The following is a 20,019-nucleotide window of genomic DNA, read 5'->3' on the forward strand; positions in this document are numbered from 1 at the left end:
ACTGGTGGTGGTCAGAGGGCCCGGTGGCGCCAGTGTCCGGCAGCCTCGCCTCTGTCAGTGCGCCCCAGGGTGGCTGTGGCTACAATGTAGCTTGCCATCACCTGTGTGTGAATGTGTGTGTGAATGGGTGGATGACTGGATATGTAAAGCGCTTTGGGGTCCTTAGGGACTAGTAAAGCGCTATACAAATACAGGCCATTTTGAATCTGTCTGTTCACTTGACTTAATCACTTCTCTTTCTTAGCAATTGTTTCAATGTCTCACTGTGGGATGGGCCTCCCTCATATTCCTCAAAAGGATTTATCTCATTAAGTCAGTCTTGATTGGCTGGTAATGGCAGTGACCGTGTCAGGCAGAACCACCCACCCTTAAGTAGCTTTCGCCACTATGCAGTCAATATTCAACACACCTGAAAGATAGGCTAGCTAGGCCAGGGGTGGGCAATCTCAGTCCACGAGGTTTTTAACCCTGCAGGTTTTAGATGTGTCCTTGAACCAACACAGCTGATTTAAATGGCTAAATTATTTGTTTTGTTTTGTTTTTGTAAAAAAAAAGAAAAAAAAGTTAAATGGCTAAATTAGCTCCCTCGTGGACTGAGATTGCCCACCCCTGAGCTAGGCCCTGATTAAGGGGTTGTCATTCCAAGACATCTGTGCGTACACTTTACTTTTGTCTGGTTCTACACACTGGAAAGTGTAGCCCAAACAGTACCACTGTAGGTCTTCACTTCTATAAGGGGGCTACTTGCTGATTGCTGGTGCTTGCTTGAGATGAGCTTGTCTGGCAGTACAAAAGGTCTCCATATCCGAGAGTGAGACATCAAAATCAATGTTCGGAATGAAAACTTTGGGTTATTTATGTAACCTCTGTTCTCACAGTAGCGCAAGTGAGATCTTTCACCAAATAATCCTTCTTGCTGGCTGAAGTGAGAAGAGGTGCTGCATCCCATAGCACAATGTCTCACTCATGCAACTCTGAGAACCGGGGTTACACAAGTACCCTAAAGTTAGTTTCTCTATAAAAGCTTTGCTGTTTTCTCTTTATCCTGAAGTCACTCCCTCTTCATTATCTATCGTTCTAATTTTCTTCTCCTTACCACTAATTATCAAAACTTTTTTTCTTTGACTCTAGTGGTTTTAAGTCGACAGCAGCGAAAGGTGCAGCTCATGCGGATTCGACAGAGAGAAGAGAGGCTGAAAAAGGAGAAGGAAAACAAAAAGAAGAAAAAGAGACAGAGCCAGAAAGCAGGGCACAAGCAGAAGACTCATTCCCATCACAACCACCAGCAGTACCACCACCCAGCAGCATCTCACCCTCATCACCAAACTCAGAGCTCTCAGCCTCCTAAAGTCCCTCCTCCTCCTCCTCAGACTGAGCCTGGCTACCACCGCAAAGCCAACTCCAAAAGGCGCTTTGATGGAGATGTGCTGTCTCCGGTAAGCTATAATACTGTATCTATTCTTAACAAGGTAATTCGATGAAAATCTGAACATCCTCAGTCCAGGTCATTAAAATGTTTGTGTTCTTCGGATTCTCTGAAATTAGATTTTGGATAAAATTCTACATTCAAGTCACAGTTTTAATTTGAGTAGAATGACATCAGTGTTCCACTCCGCACAGTTAAGTGACAAGTTCAGGACAAATAAGTGTAGGAAAAACAGAAACTGTTTTATTTATGTACAAATGCACTGCACAGCAAAATCTTTATTCTCTCTGTGCTAAACTCCTGCCAGAGGGCAAGTCATACAGTTTGACAGCCATTTTTGCTGATATCTCCAGGAATTTATTTAGCTGTACTTCTGTTAAGCGTGCACACAGTTCCTTCGGTGATCATGCCAAAGTAACGAAGAAAGCCTTGCAAATTAAAAAATATATATATATGTATACTTAACTAATTTTTTTGCTACAATAATAATAAACTGGGACAATGAAGAGTAGACACACAACTACACCAATCATGCTCAGCTAAACATGTGCCACTCAACACGACTGGCTCATATGTTCTTCCCAACTGCCAGCTTTAGCATTTCAGAACTCTCCCACACATTTCTGTTTAAGATTCACTAAGTGTCCTCTCCCTATAATGTCTGGCTAAACTAAGTGTCTGCAGGCTTCAGGTTCATATTTAATGTTAAGATAAGGGGTAATGATCCTCTTCAATGGGACTTCAGAAGAAAACTGAACAGGGATAAAAGTGTCACATGTCAGACTTTTCATTGAAGAATAATTGTACATGAGTGCAAGCTTTTGTGTCTTGCTGTATTTACATATGCCATATACCCACCGCAGCCCTTTATTTCCTGTCTGTCCACAGAGTTACATCAGGAGTTTCAGGGACAGACAGACAGACAGACGGGCGTACTCCCACAGTAGAATGATGAGCCGGTCTCGGATGGCTGAACTTGACTATGACTGCGGTTCTCAGGTGCCCCTTACAGCACCCAGTGGACCCCCAGTTCGCATCTGAGGCAGTTAATTGCACAGATCCACACACACACATGTGCACCATCACAGGCTACTTCAAGACTCACTGATAAGGATAAGAAACCTAACCTAACCTAACCGTGCCAACCCAATCAACTGCCTATTAAGCCAACAGGAGCTCAAAGTGCTCCAGAGGTGGTGTGACCCACACTGCTATTCTCCTGTCAGACCCACTGAAGTATTTATTTGGTCTGTTTTTTCCTTTTAATGTCTAAAAACAGTGATTTTCTTTGTCGGAAGTGTGAGTCATCATATGTTATATTTGGCTTCTCTGTAATTGTACTTACATGGAAAACACTGGAAACAAGTGAAACGCTCTTATGCATAGTTAATTAAACTGTCTCTGTTGAACATTTGATACGAAGATTTATACTGGTTGGTTCAAGCCATACAATGTAATTTCTAGTGGGGAAGAAAAATCACTCCACAGGAGCCCCACATCATGTTAGAAAAAAATTGCATTAAAAAAATTGCCTTTCATCAAGTTAAAGTAAAAGAACACTTTACTCCAAAGGTAATTAAAGGATTAAACATTTTGACTTAAGGAAGCATCTGCTGTGAAAAATGACTGAAAAGCAACATAAAAAAATCACAGCAAACACTGAAACTCAAAGGGAGCTCTTCTCATTTAAAAGGTCATTCATGAAGTCTTTTTTTTTTTATCTTCACTGACAGCTTGTAAATTCAAACGTGGCAGCGCAAGGCCTGTACTGCTTCAACATGCAGAAAGAGACAAGTTTAGGTGTGAATTGGATTAAACGGTTTACACCAAAGACAATGTTTGTGTTACTTCTGTTGTCAATTAAGTGTCATTCCCTGCGCTGTTGTGATTTTCAAGGAGACTGTTTTTACATCTCACCACTTTCCTTGTATCCTCTATTCTATTGTCAGCCATTCCAACTACAGACCTGAACAGGATACTCATCTGTCTGCTCTTCTTTCCTCTCTCCATTAAACATTTCTGCAAGCGATGTGATTTTATTTATTAACAGTGCTCTTGTGTCCCTTTTTGCTCTTTTCCACAAAGCTTCTGTTAAAGACAAATAGCTGCTGTCCGATATTAATCATACTGGAATTTGATTGATATAATGAAGTCTGAGAATAATAGGCAACAGTAAAAATGTTAAAAATAGTGTATTTTTGTGTGTGTGAGTGGACACATGAGCCCTGTGGCAATTGATGGAACATACCAAATACTGGCCAAAGAGAGGGGGGGGGTTCCTTGGAATGTATGCGCAGCATGTTGTGCATACATTAAATTCTCTTTTCTTTACCAGTTGGTGAAAAATGGTATGAAAATATTTGAGTGAAATGTTAAGTGATTAAAAAAAAAAGAGGCAGCATCTTTTTTTTTAAGATAAGAGAATGTGAAGATAAATGCGCCTGCAAGTGGCGCCCTCTGATGTTTACTTCTGGACCTTTTTTTTCTGGCCTTTCTATGTATGTGTGTGCATACGGTTCAAATGTACATGCATTTGTGTGTTACTCACTTTGAAATTGAAATAAGTTCCTTACATTAATATTGTTATACTAAACACTGAGACAGGAGAAGGACTCTGAATGCGAGATGTTAAAGTACAGAAGGAGAAAGTTGTTTTGTTTTGGGGGTTTTTTGGGCTTTTTTTTAATTAAAGCTCTCTGGAAACAAAACATTGTAGTTCATGAACACTATTTCTAGAAATGTTGCAATTCCTACTTAGGTTGAATATTACTATAAATGGAAGAGTCGGTAGTAGGAAAGGAACATTTTTTAATTAAATTCTGCCTCAATATTGTTTTTTTAAACTATTGTTTTATTATAGCTTCTTTTTTCTGAGGTTTAGGAAAACAAAACAATCTGACTGCACATAAATTATAAAATAAAACTTGAGGTATGTAAGTTAGTGCCTGGATTCAGCAAAATTTACAGTACTTTTAGGCCCGAGGACCAGGGATTTTTATCAAAAGCCCATTACTGCATGTTGATCATTGTGTATATGTTTCGATTGTGCTGTTGTCATGTCACAGCTCTGACATTTACACTTTAGTTTTCTGGTCCTGGGCTGATGTAGGTAAAAATAAAAACTCTCTTCCTATCTCCAGTTCTCTTCTGTCTGTAAAGGGCTTTGAAAGGCATTTGAAGCATTTTCCTCTTTTTCACATGCATTATGCCTGTTACATCAGCTTCCTACCTGCTGTTTACTGTTATTAAATGTTGTTTCACGGTTGTGGCAGTACACGTGTTATTTTTGGTTTTCTGCCTATACTTCACTCCTGCTTTGATCTGCTTTTGTGTTTTTATTGTAGTGTAATTCTAAACTAAACATTGCCCCTCCTCTTGCTTGTAATTTGGGGACGGAAATGAATAATTCTTTCACTGAACTTTTCTTTTATGTTGTTGTTTTTCTTATTTCTAATATTTTTTTTCATTACCTATTATATAACATTTCTGTTGAGAAAACCTTTGACTGTAGATATTGACTTGTAAATAATTTTTAAGTGTACAAATGTTTGGCTCCATTTTCATGTTTGCACCACAGTCATGTATGTAATTTATGCAGGCTATTACTTTCTGGAGTAGACCTGTTATGTTGTGATTCTGCTGTATGTTTGCTTTGATTTGGCTGAGCGGTGGATACACTTCTCATTCAGGTGTTTCAGTGTTTCATGTTCAAATTTAGCAAAGAAAATGGACTCTGATTCGTCCTTTTCGTATCATCCAATTTAAATATGTAAAAATCACCCGATTATTATTATTATGATTATTATTATGATTATTATTATTATTGCTATTATGTTATTAAGCATGGATTTCTATGGACCTAACATATGATAAACATTGTGATTCTATAATTCAGTGGTCTTGTTATCTTTACATTGTCATTTGTGTGTGCACAACTGTTGGAGCACAAATATCAAATACTTTTTTGTTCAATCTCTCTCTCTCTGACACTCCCACAAATACATGCGTTACATAAGTTTAGTTTAGAATTAGTCCCTAGAATAAATCGACAGATATTTACCTGTTTCAGAAATGGTGCTTGTACACAGATATCAGTAGGTGATGATTCTGTTACATATTTTTTTCATAATTATTGATGATGCAGTGATGTGCAAAAGTGTTGAGCCACCCACTAACCCACCACTCACTATTATATGTTGCTAGGAAAATGAGTGAAACATCAAAAAAACAGAGTTTGTGCAATTCTAATGAGCTTGAAAGTCAATATTTGATTACTTTTATTCTTCAGCTCAGCCTGACCTCTCTTAGTCAAGCTTTTTTGTCATTTCTTGAAATAGTCTTCAGAATTATTCCCCCAGATTTCTGCTTTGGCCTTGGCTGTTTTTGGGGTTTTTTGTAATTTGCAACACCTCACCCATCTTTCCCTTTTCCTCTTTCTAAAGAATAGCTTCTTGACAGCCACCCTTCACACTGAGGCCATTTCTGATGAGGCGTCAGTTAACAGTAGATGGATCAACTGAAGGTCCTGAACCACTTGTCAGGTCTTTGCTGGATTTTTTTTCTCAAGGACGGGACTTTCAGACACTGTTTATCTGCTGTAGATTGTTACGACCTGACACTTCTTTGTCCTCCTCTTATTCAGTTTTCCTCAGATTTTTTTTTTTTGAGGACACACTCCACATCATGCTGAGATATGCATTTAAAGAATCACCTTGCTGGTGTAAAAATATTATATTATGCCTGTTAAACTGTGTTATCTTCAGTTTTTTCTTTCATATATTCATTCATTCAAACATATACTTTGCTATTCAAAAATAACAAAGTATATGTTTTTTGCAACAGGCTACAAGTAACAAAGTAGCCACAACAATGGTTCATGCTTTCAGTTAAATTCCTTTTTTTTTATATTTGCATAATTCATTGGTCAATGTTATTTGGCTTAAGAAACATACAAACAAAACAAAAAAGCTGCATTACTCTGATAACAGTCATGTACAGGAACTGCCCTGAAGATGAGAGCAAAAAGCCAAAACTTTGCAAGACCTTCAAAAAGACATTTTAAGGTCTTTGAAAGAAATTGCAAGAAAGTCTGGCTCCTTGGAAGCAAAATGTGAAGATGAGCAGGATGGCTCAAGTCTTTTAGAGAGGACAAAGTGTGCAAAGTAAAGAGAAAAACGAGTTCTTAAACACCAGATATGAGCTTCAAAATATCATTTTTACTCTGCAGGTGTTGGCTGTGATAAAGAGCTGCTTAAGAATCATTAACATAAGTAATGGAGAAAAATCAAGCATCTGGATTTCCAGTCAGTTGCATTCTTATGTGCTCTGACAGTGTAGGTTTCAGGCTACATTAGCAGTGTAGCTTCATTACAAACTGCAGCAGTTATATAACAACAAATACAACAGCAAAACTAATCAAGAAATAAGAAGTGCAGTAATGCTTGAAGCTTTTTGCTTCCTAGGAAAAAAGAGGAGAGTTCACAGAAGTGAGGAAACTTTATTTAGAGGGAAAAGAACACAGGAGCAGTTTGCCCTTTCTGTTGATTCGGTGATGAAAGCACACCGTCATGGCTCCACTAATTACTGGAGTAGCAGTCACATACTTCTTTATGTTATTCAGCGTAATTATCTCTTTCTAGATCTTCCCCGTGTCTCTGTCTCACAATAACCTTTTCATTATATTTGTCCTCTGTTTTTCTCTTCTTCCCGTCTTGCTCTTTCTTGCAGGCTCATTTATTGTTTGTGTTTCCTTTTTCTCTCCTCCACCCCAACAAATTTTTATCTCTGATGACATTTTCAGTCCAGTGGCTTTAGAAACAAACTGCACAGACTGTAATTCTTGTTGCTCTGCTAATCTGCTTCTGCTGGAGACCAAGAATGACAAAGGGCCGCTCGTTAATGTGCCCTTGTTTCGTTTTCCTTGCACCAAGATCAGACTGGTTACTGATAAATTCAAGAAAGCCACTACTCGTGTTTTGTGTATAGAAGAAAATTAAATGTTGACAGAAGAGTGTTACGCTTGGCTGGGGGAGCTAGTATCTTTTGGAAAGCTAAAACGGGCCACATCAGTTGATGCATGCAGTGGGAAGAGAAAGTTCATAAAGATTTGGATGAAAATGCACGCATGCTGTCTGAGGAATGCTAATGCCTAGAGATATGAGTTACAGAATTTGAATAAACTTTCTGCCCAGCAAGTGAAATCTTTTATTTGAGTTTTTGTCAGAGCGAAGGAGGATACCATGGTTACTCATACACATACCATCAGACACGTAGCACATGCTGGAGAGCTCAAAGGTCAAAACACAACTGAGTTCCTATTTCAAACCAACATCTCACTTTCCTTGAATCAGTTACAGAGATAGCCTATCTTAATCAATCGATGTGCATACACATGTAAAAATCCTGGAATACACACAGTGAAATTTATCTGACTGCGGTGCTTCAGTCAAATTGATCTGCCATTGATTGCTACAGTGGGTGATGGGATAATTCGGCAGTACGAGCTGTACTCATTTGAAATATTACTCTTACCACTAAAATATTTTTGCAGACAAGATAGATGCAAGATACTTTTCTTTTGCAGCGAAAAGTAACACAAATACAGAAAAACATCCTGGAATGCCCTTCATTTAAAACAAGGCTAAAGGCATTATGCCTCTACACTGCGTCTTTCCTGTGACGCTTAAAGTAATTTATGTACGGATGTACAGTGGTTAAATTTCACTTCCATGACTGGTTACATAAAATGGTCAGCATTTTGTATCTAAAAGTAGGCACAGCTTATTAATCATTGTAATTCTAATAGGAAAAGATTTCATTATTGGTGCTATTATTTTTTAAGTAACATTGTTTCTTCTTGTTTACATGATGTCTTGCTGGTGCTGTGTCGACTCACTGACAACCTGTGGAAGGGGAAAAAAGGGGACACTGTAAATTGATACAAAAGGGAAAGAGTCTATTTTCGCTATGCACAGTGTCTGCATAAACGGTGTGAGAAAACACCCCATCTGCCGTGCTAGTCTGGCAATAAAGTTCTACTTAAGCTTAACATTCAGTGCAGGTGTTATGCTTAAGGTGAAGGACTGTGCTGGGACCAACTGGAGCGCTGACAGTGAAGGTGCTTGTTCAGGGAAGCCGGTGCTGTAACTTTCATGAAAGTGTCTGTACCCGGATTGATTCAAACTACAAGATTTCAGGGATAACAAAGAGAATAGAAGCTAAAACAGCTTTGCTACTATGTTGCCACATTTGTATGTGTAGACAGTTGTGAAAATGTAGTGGCTGTGATTGACAAATGCAAGAAGGAACGTATCCTTATTAAATCTGGTAGCTTGTTTCAACCCGCTGATGTGAGCAGACAATCAGAAGGCAGGTGTGATACTGAAACCAGACTTACACATGAGGCATTAGCACTCTGGCTCATAGAATATTTAATCTGGATGAGAATATAGTAAATCAGAATGGTTTGGTTGAAAAAAATATAAGTTATAATTTACTAGCGCTTTTGTAGTTCATTAGGGTACCTCAACATGGACATTTTTGTGCATAAAAGTGTATATTTGTGTGTATGCCTGTGTGTGCATGTACGTGTGAGCTCAAACCTCTCCATCGCGGGTCTCAATGGTCTTGATGAGAACAGTCTTCTTGGAGTGAACCTCTGATGAGCGCTGATGCTGGGACTCAGGACTGGTCTCTGTAGGAACAAATTCACACATGCAGCTCTTTCATAAACTGCTTTAATTCTTTCTGCAGCTACACTGAGATAATTTAGTCACTGATATTAGTTAAGCATTGCACTTAGAAGTTTAATGAGCTTTGAACAATTTCACATGGCTGTAACATTAATGGAACATCCACACAACATCCTTGTGTTAACTTTAAGCTGTCACAAAGTGCTCAGATGGGAGGTACTAACAGAGACTAATTGCACCTTCTTACTGTTAATCTATTAAATGAAGAGGGTAAGTCATATGATTATTAATGAAGGTTAATTCTTGCCTCCCTGAACCACAGAGGCATGAAGGTTTTGGTCATATATCCCCACACAGTGGTCAGAATGTGTCACTGCAAAGACACTATATGTAATGCCCTTATAATAGCAGCTACCATATACAGTCACAGCCTATAATTAGACCTTTTATCATCCCCCCTTATTGACTCATGCCCAATAGATTTTAACGGTATTTACGCGTGACAGGAATAAAGGGTGCAACTTCTCATACCTCTGAATCCAATGGAAGAATAAGCAGACTGGACAGGTATGGTGGTAGTGATTCTACAGAAAGAGGAGCATAACAAATCAGTAATGAGTACGACATAAATGCAAAATCACAAAAAATTAAGGTAATTTTAGGACAGAAACACACCTGCTCTCCTCTCCTTCCAGCAGCTTGCGGTAGGTGGCAATTTCAATATCGAGGGCCATCTTCACATTGAGGAGGTCCTGGTACTCCCTCAGGTGGCGGGCCATATCATCCTTGAAATCAGTGTGTAAGAAGTGCTTAAAATATAGTTTTCACCAAACACAAAATCCTGCTACTTCTATTACCCAGTGTGAAATGCAAAAGATCAGCATGACATATCTAAGCGTATTACTTTCATCTTAGCAATATCTTCCTCGAGCCGTGCAATGGTATCTTGGTAACCAGTAGCCTCGCGGGCCATGCGATCCTCCATGTCTCTCATCTGGCGCAGCAGAGACTCATTCTGCAAAGAAACAGAGACATGAAGTCCTTGAAAAGAAGGGATAAGAAGCTTGAAAGAGAGTAAACGCACCTAAAAGAAACAGAAGTTTATGGCTGTTTATGGCTGAAAATATGGTTATGAAGGAAATGTAAAGATGATATCAATCAGAAAGAAGAAATGTAAAATCAGAAGCCAAAAAAGAAAGTGAGAAAAGTTGCTACAAATACTCACAGTGCCCTTCAGTGAGTCAATCTCACAAGTGTAGGACTGGATCTGGTGTCTGAATTCCATGGTCTCCTGCTTGGCCTGACGCAGTGCATCATTGTTCTTGTTCACGGCCTGGTTCAGATCAGACACCTGAAGACAGAAGACAGGAGGATTAACAGTGCAACAGCTAAGAACTACTATGTGCATTTTACGTGTGCATGCCTCCATTCTACCTTAGACTTGTACCATTCTTCAGCCTCTGCAATGTTTTTGGCAGCAATGGCTTCGTACTGCATGCGGATGTCCCTCAGAGCAGCAGTGAGGTCGGGCTTAGACATATCCATCTGGATCTGCACCTGAGTGTCCTGAATCTGGCTCTGCAGCTCACGGATTTCCTGCAAGGAGTCCAGAAAAAGTCAAACTCCGCTCGTGTCAAAATGATGAATAAGCAAACATGTGAGTAGCTACCGGGACATTAAAACGATACCTGCTAATTCAGTTGACAAGTTAAAAATAATTCAACGTGCGATAACACGTCAGATCAGAATATTTACATATAGAAATCTAATGTGTCAAATTACAAATTCACCCAGCTGTCGACTGATGCATTCTGTTAGCAACAGGCTTTTTTTTTAAATTAGCCAGCCTGGATTGCACTCAGTTGTTGTCTGATCTAACTGAAAGTTATAAATAGCTTTGCATCTGTTCACAGGCACACCCTCTTTTTCTCTGTCACACAACAGCTGACAGAGTCTTTTGACCAATCAGCACTTTGGCATTTCTGGCAGGTCAAAGTTCAAGCAAAGAAGACAAAATGAGAAGAAGGGACTTCAGCTGTGCAGACATGTGTCTGAGTGTGTGGCTCAGAATATCATTTGATATCTGTAAGTGTATAAGGTTAGATCTTTCTGTTGCCCTGTAATAGTTAAATGACTGTTAAATTTTCCTACAGACATGAATTTACGTAGATGGGAACGATATCTGTGCTTTAACATCAGTAGGTGGATTTAAGTACGATGTCTTTGATCTCATGAAGAGCTGCATGCCTGTGGAGACTCAGATCTAATATCACAGCACAGTATAGTAACACACACAGGTGTTATATGATACACTATACACCATCCTAGTGACACACATAATAGATATAGAGAGGAAGGGTAGTTTTTACTGCTCTCTTATTTCCCAAGTGGTTGCTACAGCGAATGGATCGGATTTTATGCCAGATGCCATTCCAGACGCAACCCTCCCACCGCCTAATTGTGTGAAGCCAGCCAACTAAAGCTGGTAAATCAGCAAACCTCTTCATGAATCTTCTTGAGGAAGGCAATCTCTTCTTGCAGACTCTCAATACGTCTCTCCAGGTCCAGCCTAGCGAGAGTGGCACTGTCGACATCCTAGATAAGAGGAGAGAATGGCAAAAAAGAAAATGACCAATAACCAACACATTTTAAAAAATGTTAAAATAAGAAGAAAATTAAAGGAGAAAAATGACTGCTCAACCAAAGGAGGCAAAGTTTCTCTGTTTTGGACTGAAGAGAAAATGACTGAGCTATAGATGAGTGATTTAAGGAAATGGAAGACTTACAGATCTGAAAGCAGACAGGTTGTTCTCAGCTTCTTCCTTCTGGTGAATCTCTTCTTGCAGTCTGCCAGAATGACAGCAACATACAAAAAGGAAAAGAGCGAAAAAGAAAGCGGAAAGTTGAAACAAAAGTGAAGACAAACTGTTGGAGTGAACAGCTTTTCCCCCCAGGGATCACTTACTAGACAGATAAACTAGTTACCACCTCTCAGTCCTCCAGCCTTTCTGCTCTTTTCGTCTCTCAGTAAATTCAGAAGAATAGAACCGGCATAGACAATGAAACATCAAAGTTCAAGCTTTTATTTGTATCCATGTCCACACACACGCACACTTCTGCACTTGCTCTTTGAGTCCTAAAGCTCTGTTGCAGCTGTCACACTGTCAGAATCAGAATGGTAACAGTGTGAGAGCAACACAGGCCTGTCCCGGTGCAGTTTCCAGAATTAGCATTTCGCCGTGCGCTTTGAACAACTGGAAAATGCAGAAAAAAATGCTGTCATGCACCTCACACATAATCACTACCGACACAAATACACACAGCAGATGCTATTGGCATTTTTTTTGCGGTTTTGAATCATGTCATCGTCCATGGAAACGTTCAGTGAGAATGTTCAATGAGAATGTCAGCGTGCATGCGTTGCAACTGTTTGCATGTGATATTAGGAGCAGCTGGTGCTTTAACAAGTTTCACTGAACGTTTCAGGCAACCATTTGAGCAGGCGTGATACACAGAGAGTGAAGAGTCAGAGTGCTGTGTGTGTTTGAGCCTGTCTTTTGATATACATTTTATTTAAGTGATGCTGCATGCAGCATCTCGCAGTGACAGAATTTCACAGAGATGATTTAGTCGCTCCAAATAGATTATTCAGCGATACACCCACACTGCAGCTCCCCGTGCTTTTCTCTCTCTCTCATGCTCACGTTCTGTCACATATGCAGTGCACATAGAAGGAATGTGTATTTGGTGGACTGGCTTTTGAAAATTTTTCACTTTTTTAGATTTCTTCTTCTTTAAACTCACCAAACAAACAGGCCGTGTGTATACACTTATTTTTATCTGTCTACTTCTCTCATGTCTGACTGCTTTCTGTCGAGCTGAAACTTAATCTGTCTGCCTGTGAGTCTCAACTCTATTCCTATGAACCTGCAGATCTCCCTCTCTCTCTCTTGCTCTCAATTTTCTTCTGCTGTGTCTCTCGTGAATAAATTATAAAACACCTTTGTAATAAGCCATTGGACCGTAACAATTACTGAAGCATTCCTATTCTCAAATCTCTCCTTTGTTACTTTGTTGTTTTCATTTTTCCCAAAAGAGGAGAGACACTCTTTAGAAATCAATGAGTTGTACTTGATGCCACTTGTTTGTTTTATTTTTAACACACTGGATAAAACGTTTTAAAGTCTCCTCCCCCCCTTCTGCTTTCCCGTCTTCCGATTTTCTCCTTCTGTTCCATCTGATAGAGGTTTGGTGTGTTGCCAGAATGTGAGATAGCACCTTCCAGAGTGGGGGGAGGGGGGGGGATGTGAGGTCACAAATATTTATTGTATCACATGATTTTTTTTTTTTTTATAAATGTAACAGAATGAGCTTTTCTTTAAGTAAAAAAGGATCACATCCCCCATGTTTCAGTTAATTCAAACTATTCCATTTGTTTGGCTTTAGACTTAACATGAGACTCCTGTGTACTCCTACATGTGAGTGCATGTGTTTCCAGTAGCTCACTTATATTAAAGCCATATTACATGAGTCAGTTTTTTATATATATATTTTTCTTTACTCATCATTTGTTCATGAAGATGTTTATCTACATATTGGCCCAGTCCCATCAATCCAAGCTTACCTGAGCTTAAGTTTCTGCAGGTCATCGGCCAGGTTGTCTCTCTCCACCTCCACTCTGGCACGCTGGTTGGTGATGGCCTCTATCTGCCTCCTCAGCTCCCTCATTTCCTCCTCATACAGCTCAGCCACACGCCCAGGCCCCTCGCGGCCCCTGAGCTTCTCGATCTCCACTGTCAGCGCGGCATTCTGCTGCTCCAGGAAACGCACCTTCTCAATGTAGCTAGCAAAGCGGTCATTGAGGTGCTGAAGCTCGGCCTTCTCATTGGTCCTTGTGTTGAGGAAGTCTTGGTTCATGGCGTCTGCAAGGTTGAAGTCGAGCTTCTCCCCGGCATAGGTGCGCATGGCCTTGGAGGAGCCGAGCCCGGCCCCAGAAGACAAGTTGAAGCTAGAATAAGAGGGAATGCCGGTGCTCTTGACTTCGTAGACTCTGCTAGACATACGGCTAGAAGCGGAGCTGTGGGCTCCTCCTAGAGAGGAGGAGAACATCGATGACAGTGGTGTTGACCCAACACCAGAGCCAAAGGTGCGACGGTACGAGGAAGCACTCTGGGCTGAGGAGCTGTAGGACTTGCTCATGGCTGGTTGAGTTGTTGGTTGAGTTGTGGATTTGATGGAACCGCTTGAGGTGCTGAGACCCAACTGTCCCACTGGGCAACTGGGAAGAAAACTAAGTGAAGAAATGCCAGCCACTGAGTGCAACTATTTGTAGCTCAACCACCCCCACACCCACTCATAAACCCAACCCCTCTTCTTGATGTCTCTGTTCACCCCATCTGCACTCCCACTACTCCACCCCGCCACTGTATCACAACCCCTTTTTTCATTGATTACTTTTGGCATTTTAAATCAGTCTGGAAGATTCCTTCATTGGTTAAGATGCATTAACAGTTCTTCAAATTTTACCCAACAAGTCTTTTTAAAAAAAATATTTTTCATAACTGCCTCATTAGTAGTGGCTTTTTAAACCCCAGATTTAAGGGCATGAGGTGAAAATTAAATAGCTCTGCTAACCAGTGTTAATCAATGTGAAAATGTATCATAATTGTAATTATGATTTGAGTTTTTTCTTTTGGCTGTTCTAGCTTTATTTTCTCTGCGTAGTTCATTGTAGAAGACGTTCACTAAAAATGACTTATACAGGTTTTTAGGAAATTGCTCAGAGGACATTTTTGTTCAGTTCATTGTCATCTCTTGAGATGTTATCTGTTGGACTAAAAGCCTTTCTTTCATATTTCTTTATGCTCTTCAGCGATGCATTTTTGTCCAGCCTTCTTTTTCTTGTCTTTCAGCCTCTCCCTACCCCCCTTGTTGCACCTTTTGCCAGCCCTTGATTCAGCTGTTGAAGGGATCTGGTTTCACGATGGCCTTCTGCATGTATGTCTGTTTGACGATGGATGATCGAATGAATGGGTGTAAAAATCAGTCAGACAGTCCCTTCACTTTTGTGCAGTAAGTCTAATATGGGAAGTTTTGATAGAAATGATCAGGAGCTGTTAGAAACACTGCATCAAATCATGGTTATATTTTGTATGAAGCTTCACTTAGTGGAAATTGTCCAACTTAATTCAGTTTAGGCTAAAGAAACTGGCTCAGAAAAGCACATAACCAAAATTAACATGAATGATTGTTCTAAAATATGGCCAACATCATGTTAAAATTACCATTTTGTGTTATAAGTAAGTGGAAAGAATGTGTTCTGCTCTGTCCTAATGTAGCACATCAGAATTTATTATATGCATTGTTTAAATTAGTATGAAGCTATAGAGTTACAATAGAGTTATGTAGCCTTGGTTATATAAGAAATATGACTGACTACTGCCAGGAAGGTCACACGCTCAGCTTTGTCATCAGAGCTCTCTACCCGACTCGCACACACCCAGAGCAGATGGATACATCTGTGTGTATCAGTCGAGCGCTATCTTGTTACATGCATCCTGAATATTTAAAATAGTTAATGTCAATGCAAGTTGCAACTTTGTGTAATTCCATATATGAGTGTTTTAAATTTGTCAAATTTCTCAGCTCAGGAAAAAAAGAAAGAATGAAAAAGAAATCCATCCCAAAAGTTTTACCCATTACAACACAGTTCTGACATAATACACAATCACAATGCTGTCATTGCAAGCATATTGAAAATTCTTTGTTAGATTTCAGTGTAGATTGTGTTTCTGAATATTATGAAAATGTAAATATTAATGTAAATATTATTTTGCCACAAGTAGAAAATGTAAGGAAAGTCCAGCATTTTCTGAAATACATATAAAATCCAGCGTTGTTGAAGGCTGGAGCCTATAGGATGAGGAAATTAATGTAATGATCTCACTGGCTGCAGCTGAAAGCATACTAACACTTGAGGAATCTCTTCCCTCTCATGTGTCATAGCTGTGTAATGATGATAAAAAGGATGATGATGACTAACTCTGGTTCTGTAGGATGCTAAATATTCCTCTGAGTGCAATCTACCAGATAAAAAAGCAATGCTTACAACAGAACAAAGGCATAAAAGTACAAATATCTGAGCTGTTTTGCAAAATTTAAAACCCTGTCTGTAGCATTTCAGTTCTGAATCAAAGAGGAAACATGCCACTAATGTACGTGGGAGTTGTGGCTGTTGGAGGAGTTGTGTGTGGTCGTGCACATATTTGCGTTTCACAGAGAAAGTCTGCATGTCAGCTGCAAATGGTGTCAACTCTATTTTTAGATTTCTCGTTTGAACTCTGTTGTGTGGCCACTGGACTGGAGATAGAGCTTGACTACTTTTACTGCCATGCTGTGAGATTATTGTAGCTGCTAATCAAAGTCAGATAGAAAATGTAAATAGGCCTGACCTAAATTGGCTCACTACACAAACTGTCTGGTGCCAGGTCATTATTACCAGATAAGAGTGATTCAAGATGGATCTCTTGCAACATCAACAACAAAGGCTTCTTGCATTCCTTTAAAGTAAACAAGAAACATCAAAAACCTGAAGAATTTATGAAAAGCACTTCTCTGTGGGAGCTCAAGAATTTTTCAAATTAAAATTCTTTAAATATTCCTGTCACATTTCATGAGCTATAACATAGTAATAAGGGGGTCACTATTACTTCAGTAAAGGTCAGACAGCTTGGATGGTGAATAATTAAGCCCCATCTTATCTTAATGACCTTAAAGTACTGTATCACATTATTAGAGCACTTTCCTCTCAGACTGCTGGTTTACTTGTGGTTGCTAGAGTATTTAAAAGTAGAACGGAGGCAAAGTCTTCAGTTTTCAGGCCCCTCTTGGTGGAGCCAGCTCCCAGTTTGGATTCAGGATACAGAAAACCTCTCTGCTTTTAAGATTAGGCTTAAAACCTTCCATTTTGATAAAGCATGTAGGATCATATGATTCCCATGATGCACTAAGGATTTCTTTTCTTTGCCCATCTTTTCTTCACTCTGTGTGTTTATTCACCTCTCTGCATTCAATCATCAGTTGTTATTAATCTCTGGCTCTCTTCTACATTGTGTCTTTGCCCTGTCTTCTTCCCTTTACTCGAACCAGTCACAGCAGATGGCCATCCTTCTCTGAGCCTGGTTCTGTTGGGGGCTTCTTCCTGTTAAGAGGGAGTTTTTCCTTCCCACTGTGGCTAAAGTGCTTGGTGAAAGGGGGTCATATGATTGTTGGGGTTTTCTCTGTTTTCTTTATATTATTGTAGGGTCTTCGCCTTACAATATAAAGTTCCTTGGGGGAACTAAATAGGGAAATACAATTATTAAAATTCATATTTGGTATTAGTATCAGTCTGTCAGTCTAAAGTCAGTCACTAAAATATCCAATCATTATTATTAACAAAAATAACATATTTTTGAGTTTTTAGTCTTCATATGTAATGAATCATAATAGGTGATCTGACTTTTCTGAGGTTGATATTATATGAATCTATATGAATCATATGAATGAAGTGCTTAATTTAGTTTAATTCTTTGGCTTATGAATTATTATTTGTCAAACAAATGTGATTTACTTTACCCTCCACTGCCAGCTTCTTTAGTGGTGATTAGCACATTTTAGCATGCTCACATGACAAAAAATAAAAACAATCGTGATCATGATCAAAATTAACAACGAGCTACCTGTTAAATATCACCATGTGGGCAATGTTCTCATTGTGAGGATGCTAGCATGCTCACAATGTTACATGGGAGTATTTAACTAAAGTGCAGCTCAATCCACAAACACTGGGATTCAAGGACTTGCTAGGCTCCCTTCTGTGGAGCAGGGAAATTATTTTACTGCTATTGTTAAATAATCATCATTATTACCATTGCATTAATAATATAATCTGGAGTTTATATTGCATTCAGGGGTTGAACAGTGTGTGTCTTTCAGAAAGGCTAAAAGTCACAGGCTGACAGGAAACAGGCTTGCAGAGAGTTTGCAGAAGCAGGAAGTTATTTTGAGCAGCAGGCTAAGACGAGGCTTTAACAATGTAACAGATAGCTTTAAGATGGCCTTAAGATGTTTATGATGATGTTAATTTTGTATTTCAGATGCATCTGTGTATGCTCTGATTAAGTCGAAGATCAATTGCTGTCTGTAGCGATCTTCCCACACGTGTGTATTCATTAAAAATCATTGTTTGACCAAGAGCTTCTGGACCAAGGGTGGTTTGTACTCTCCCTCCTCAATTTTGAACCTTAACACTTCCAAGGCCATTTGATTGTTCCATCGCCAAAATCCCATCAAGTCTAGGTAAGATCCCTGTCTAGAATTGGACCAAAAAGTATATTACATTCTAATGATACCATTACTGAACATGAATCCTGTGGTCTATGTCATTCAATTCCCCATCCAGTTGCAAACATCTGTCAGACGAGGGAGCCTTTCACCCCAAGAAATAATGTGGGGACACCAGCAGAGATGATGGGAAAAATCTGATATGTGCTCGATGTGACTTGACTGTGGTATCTGCTGTCGTGGCAGGAGCAGTCATCCAGGTGTTTTCCCGTTAAAGAACACATCATTAGCTCAGGACAGAAAATGAGCTACCTACAAGTTGCCTAACAACCCCAGATTCATAACTAATACACCATGACCCATAGCCTAGAAAAGACACCCTTAAATTAGAACCAGATCCCAGAACGGCTGGGAAAAGCATTATAATACAGACACATGCACGCACCAAGTCTCAGAATATCAACAGTGCATAGCAGCCAAACCCTTTACTCAGGGCATGTCACAATTCTATTTTGGAAGTAGGATGCAACACTGCAGTATAAAAATATCAGCAGTAATTTCCCCACACACACCCCATACAATACAGCTTTATGCCTGTGTTCAACTCTTAGTTGGGAAATACCCAGACACTTTAGATATCCTTACACAGCACCCCCATGGAGGGTCTGGCTGACCCCAAATGTATCTTGGTTTGCATGACAACGACCCCAAACAGCCAGAGTAATAAAGAACAAGCCTATCTTCAGCAACAAGAAGGCTAAAGTGTCCTTCAAACAAACATATGATCTCCGATATGTCACCTTCCTCCTATAGGACAGCACTGATCTCAACCTCAGTAACAGAAAGATCTGTGACGATCTATATCCAAGGCAGAACTGTGGCAAATTCTTAGACCCTGTGGAATGCTAGGGCAGACAAAAGCCATGCAACGTGGGTGACATGATGGGAAAATGGAACGATGTGAATACTGTTTGGGGATTGTTTTTTAGAGACTGAAACTAGAGAACATATAGACGATCTGTAAGCTTTTGTGGGAGTCCTGGAGAATCGTTACATAGCCCCTGCTTTATGGATACATTGTACGTGAAGGTGAATACACTTACAGTTTGGAAAATGAAAGAAAAAAACAAAAATTAGAAATTAAATATGATATAACTAGCATCTATAGGTGATTAGGGGTCAGGTGGTTTCATCATTCATGAACGCAGAATGCTTGTTGCCCTGCAACCACCCAAACATGCATACACACATGCCAAAGAGCTGAGCTCTAGCACAAAAGTGACTCTGGGACTAAAAGGATCCAAGTAAAGGCGAGGGGAGGAAAGAGACGTTCATGTGTATTTCTGTGTGTGCAGTATGTGTGCTTGCACATTAGTGATTACATACAAGTGTGTAACAACTTTATAGACCTCTTTTACAAGAGAACCTGTTCCAGATTTTTTTGGGTCTATCACAGGAGAGAGATATGATATCAAATGCCAGCAGAAGCACAATGTGCCTGAAATAGAGAGCAGCAGGCTCTGCATCAAACCATGTCAAACCATCAAATCATGAGTCACGCTAGATAGAAAGGCTACT

The 20,019-nt window shown here is 39.6% G+C and overlaps 2 protein-coding genes across 2 annotated transcripts in view; one reads left to right on the top strand and one right to left on the bottom strand.

Annotated features, from left to right (window-relative positions):
• The window catches only part of tmem198aa (transmembrane protein 198aa), a 40,166-nt gene extending 36,909 nt beyond the window's left edge, over positions 1 to 3,257 (top strand). Inside the window, exons 6-7 of the mRNA XM_026144083.2 lie at positions 1,132 to 1,436; positions 2,315 to 3,257. Of these exons, the coding sequence (XP_025999868.1) occupies positions 1,132 to 1,436; positions 2,315 to 2,467 (458 nt within the window). The 3' untranslated portion in view covers positions 2,468 to 3,257. The remainder of the gene's footprint in view (positions 1 to 1,131; positions 1,437 to 2,314) is intronic.
• A 4,349-nt stretch (positions 3,258 to 7,606) lies between these two features.
• Positions 7,607 to 14,704, bottom strand: desma (desmin a). The gene is made up of 10 exons (XM_026144084.2): positions 13,742 to 14,704; positions 11,904 to 11,964; positions 11,617 to 11,712; positions 10,552 to 10,713; positions 10,343 to 10,468; positions 10,022 to 10,132; positions 9,793 to 9,902; positions 9,649 to 9,701; positions 9,028 to 9,119; positions 7,607 to 8,328 (listed from the first exon to the last, which is right to left on the bottom strand). The coding sequence occupies exons 1-10, from the start codon at positions 14,314 to 14,316 to the stop codon at positions 8,287 to 8,289; spliced, it is 1,428 nt and encodes a 475-aa protein (XP_025999869.1). The 5' UTR covers positions 14,317 to 14,704; the 3' UTR covers positions 7,607 to 8,286.
• Positions 14,705 to 20,019: the final 5,315 nt, after the last annotated feature.

The sequence above is a fragment of the Astatotilapia calliptera genome, chromosome 16, assembly GCF_964374335.1.
Source record: "Astatotilapia calliptera chromosome 16, fAstCal68.1, whole genome shotgun sequence".
NCBI classification, from domain to species: domain Eukaryota; kingdom Metazoa; phylum Chordata; class Actinopteri; order Cichliformes; family Cichlidae; genus Astatotilapia; species Astatotilapia calliptera.

Bases quoted from the DNA above. Each gene is read 5' to 3' on its own strand.
- desma (XM_026144084.2), bottom strand. From the start codon at position 14,316: ATGAGCAAGTCCTACAGCTCCTCAGCCCAGAGTGCTTCCTCGTACCGT. The intron at 10,714-11,616 runs GTTTGCTGATTT...GACTCCTTGCAG, and splicing joins TCAAGAAGATTCATGAAGAG to GAAATCCGTGAGCTGCAGAG. The intron at 8,329-9,027 runs GTTTGAGCTCAC...CCCCTTCCACAG, and splicing joins TTGAGACCCGCGATGGAGAG to GTTGTCAGTGAGTCGACACA.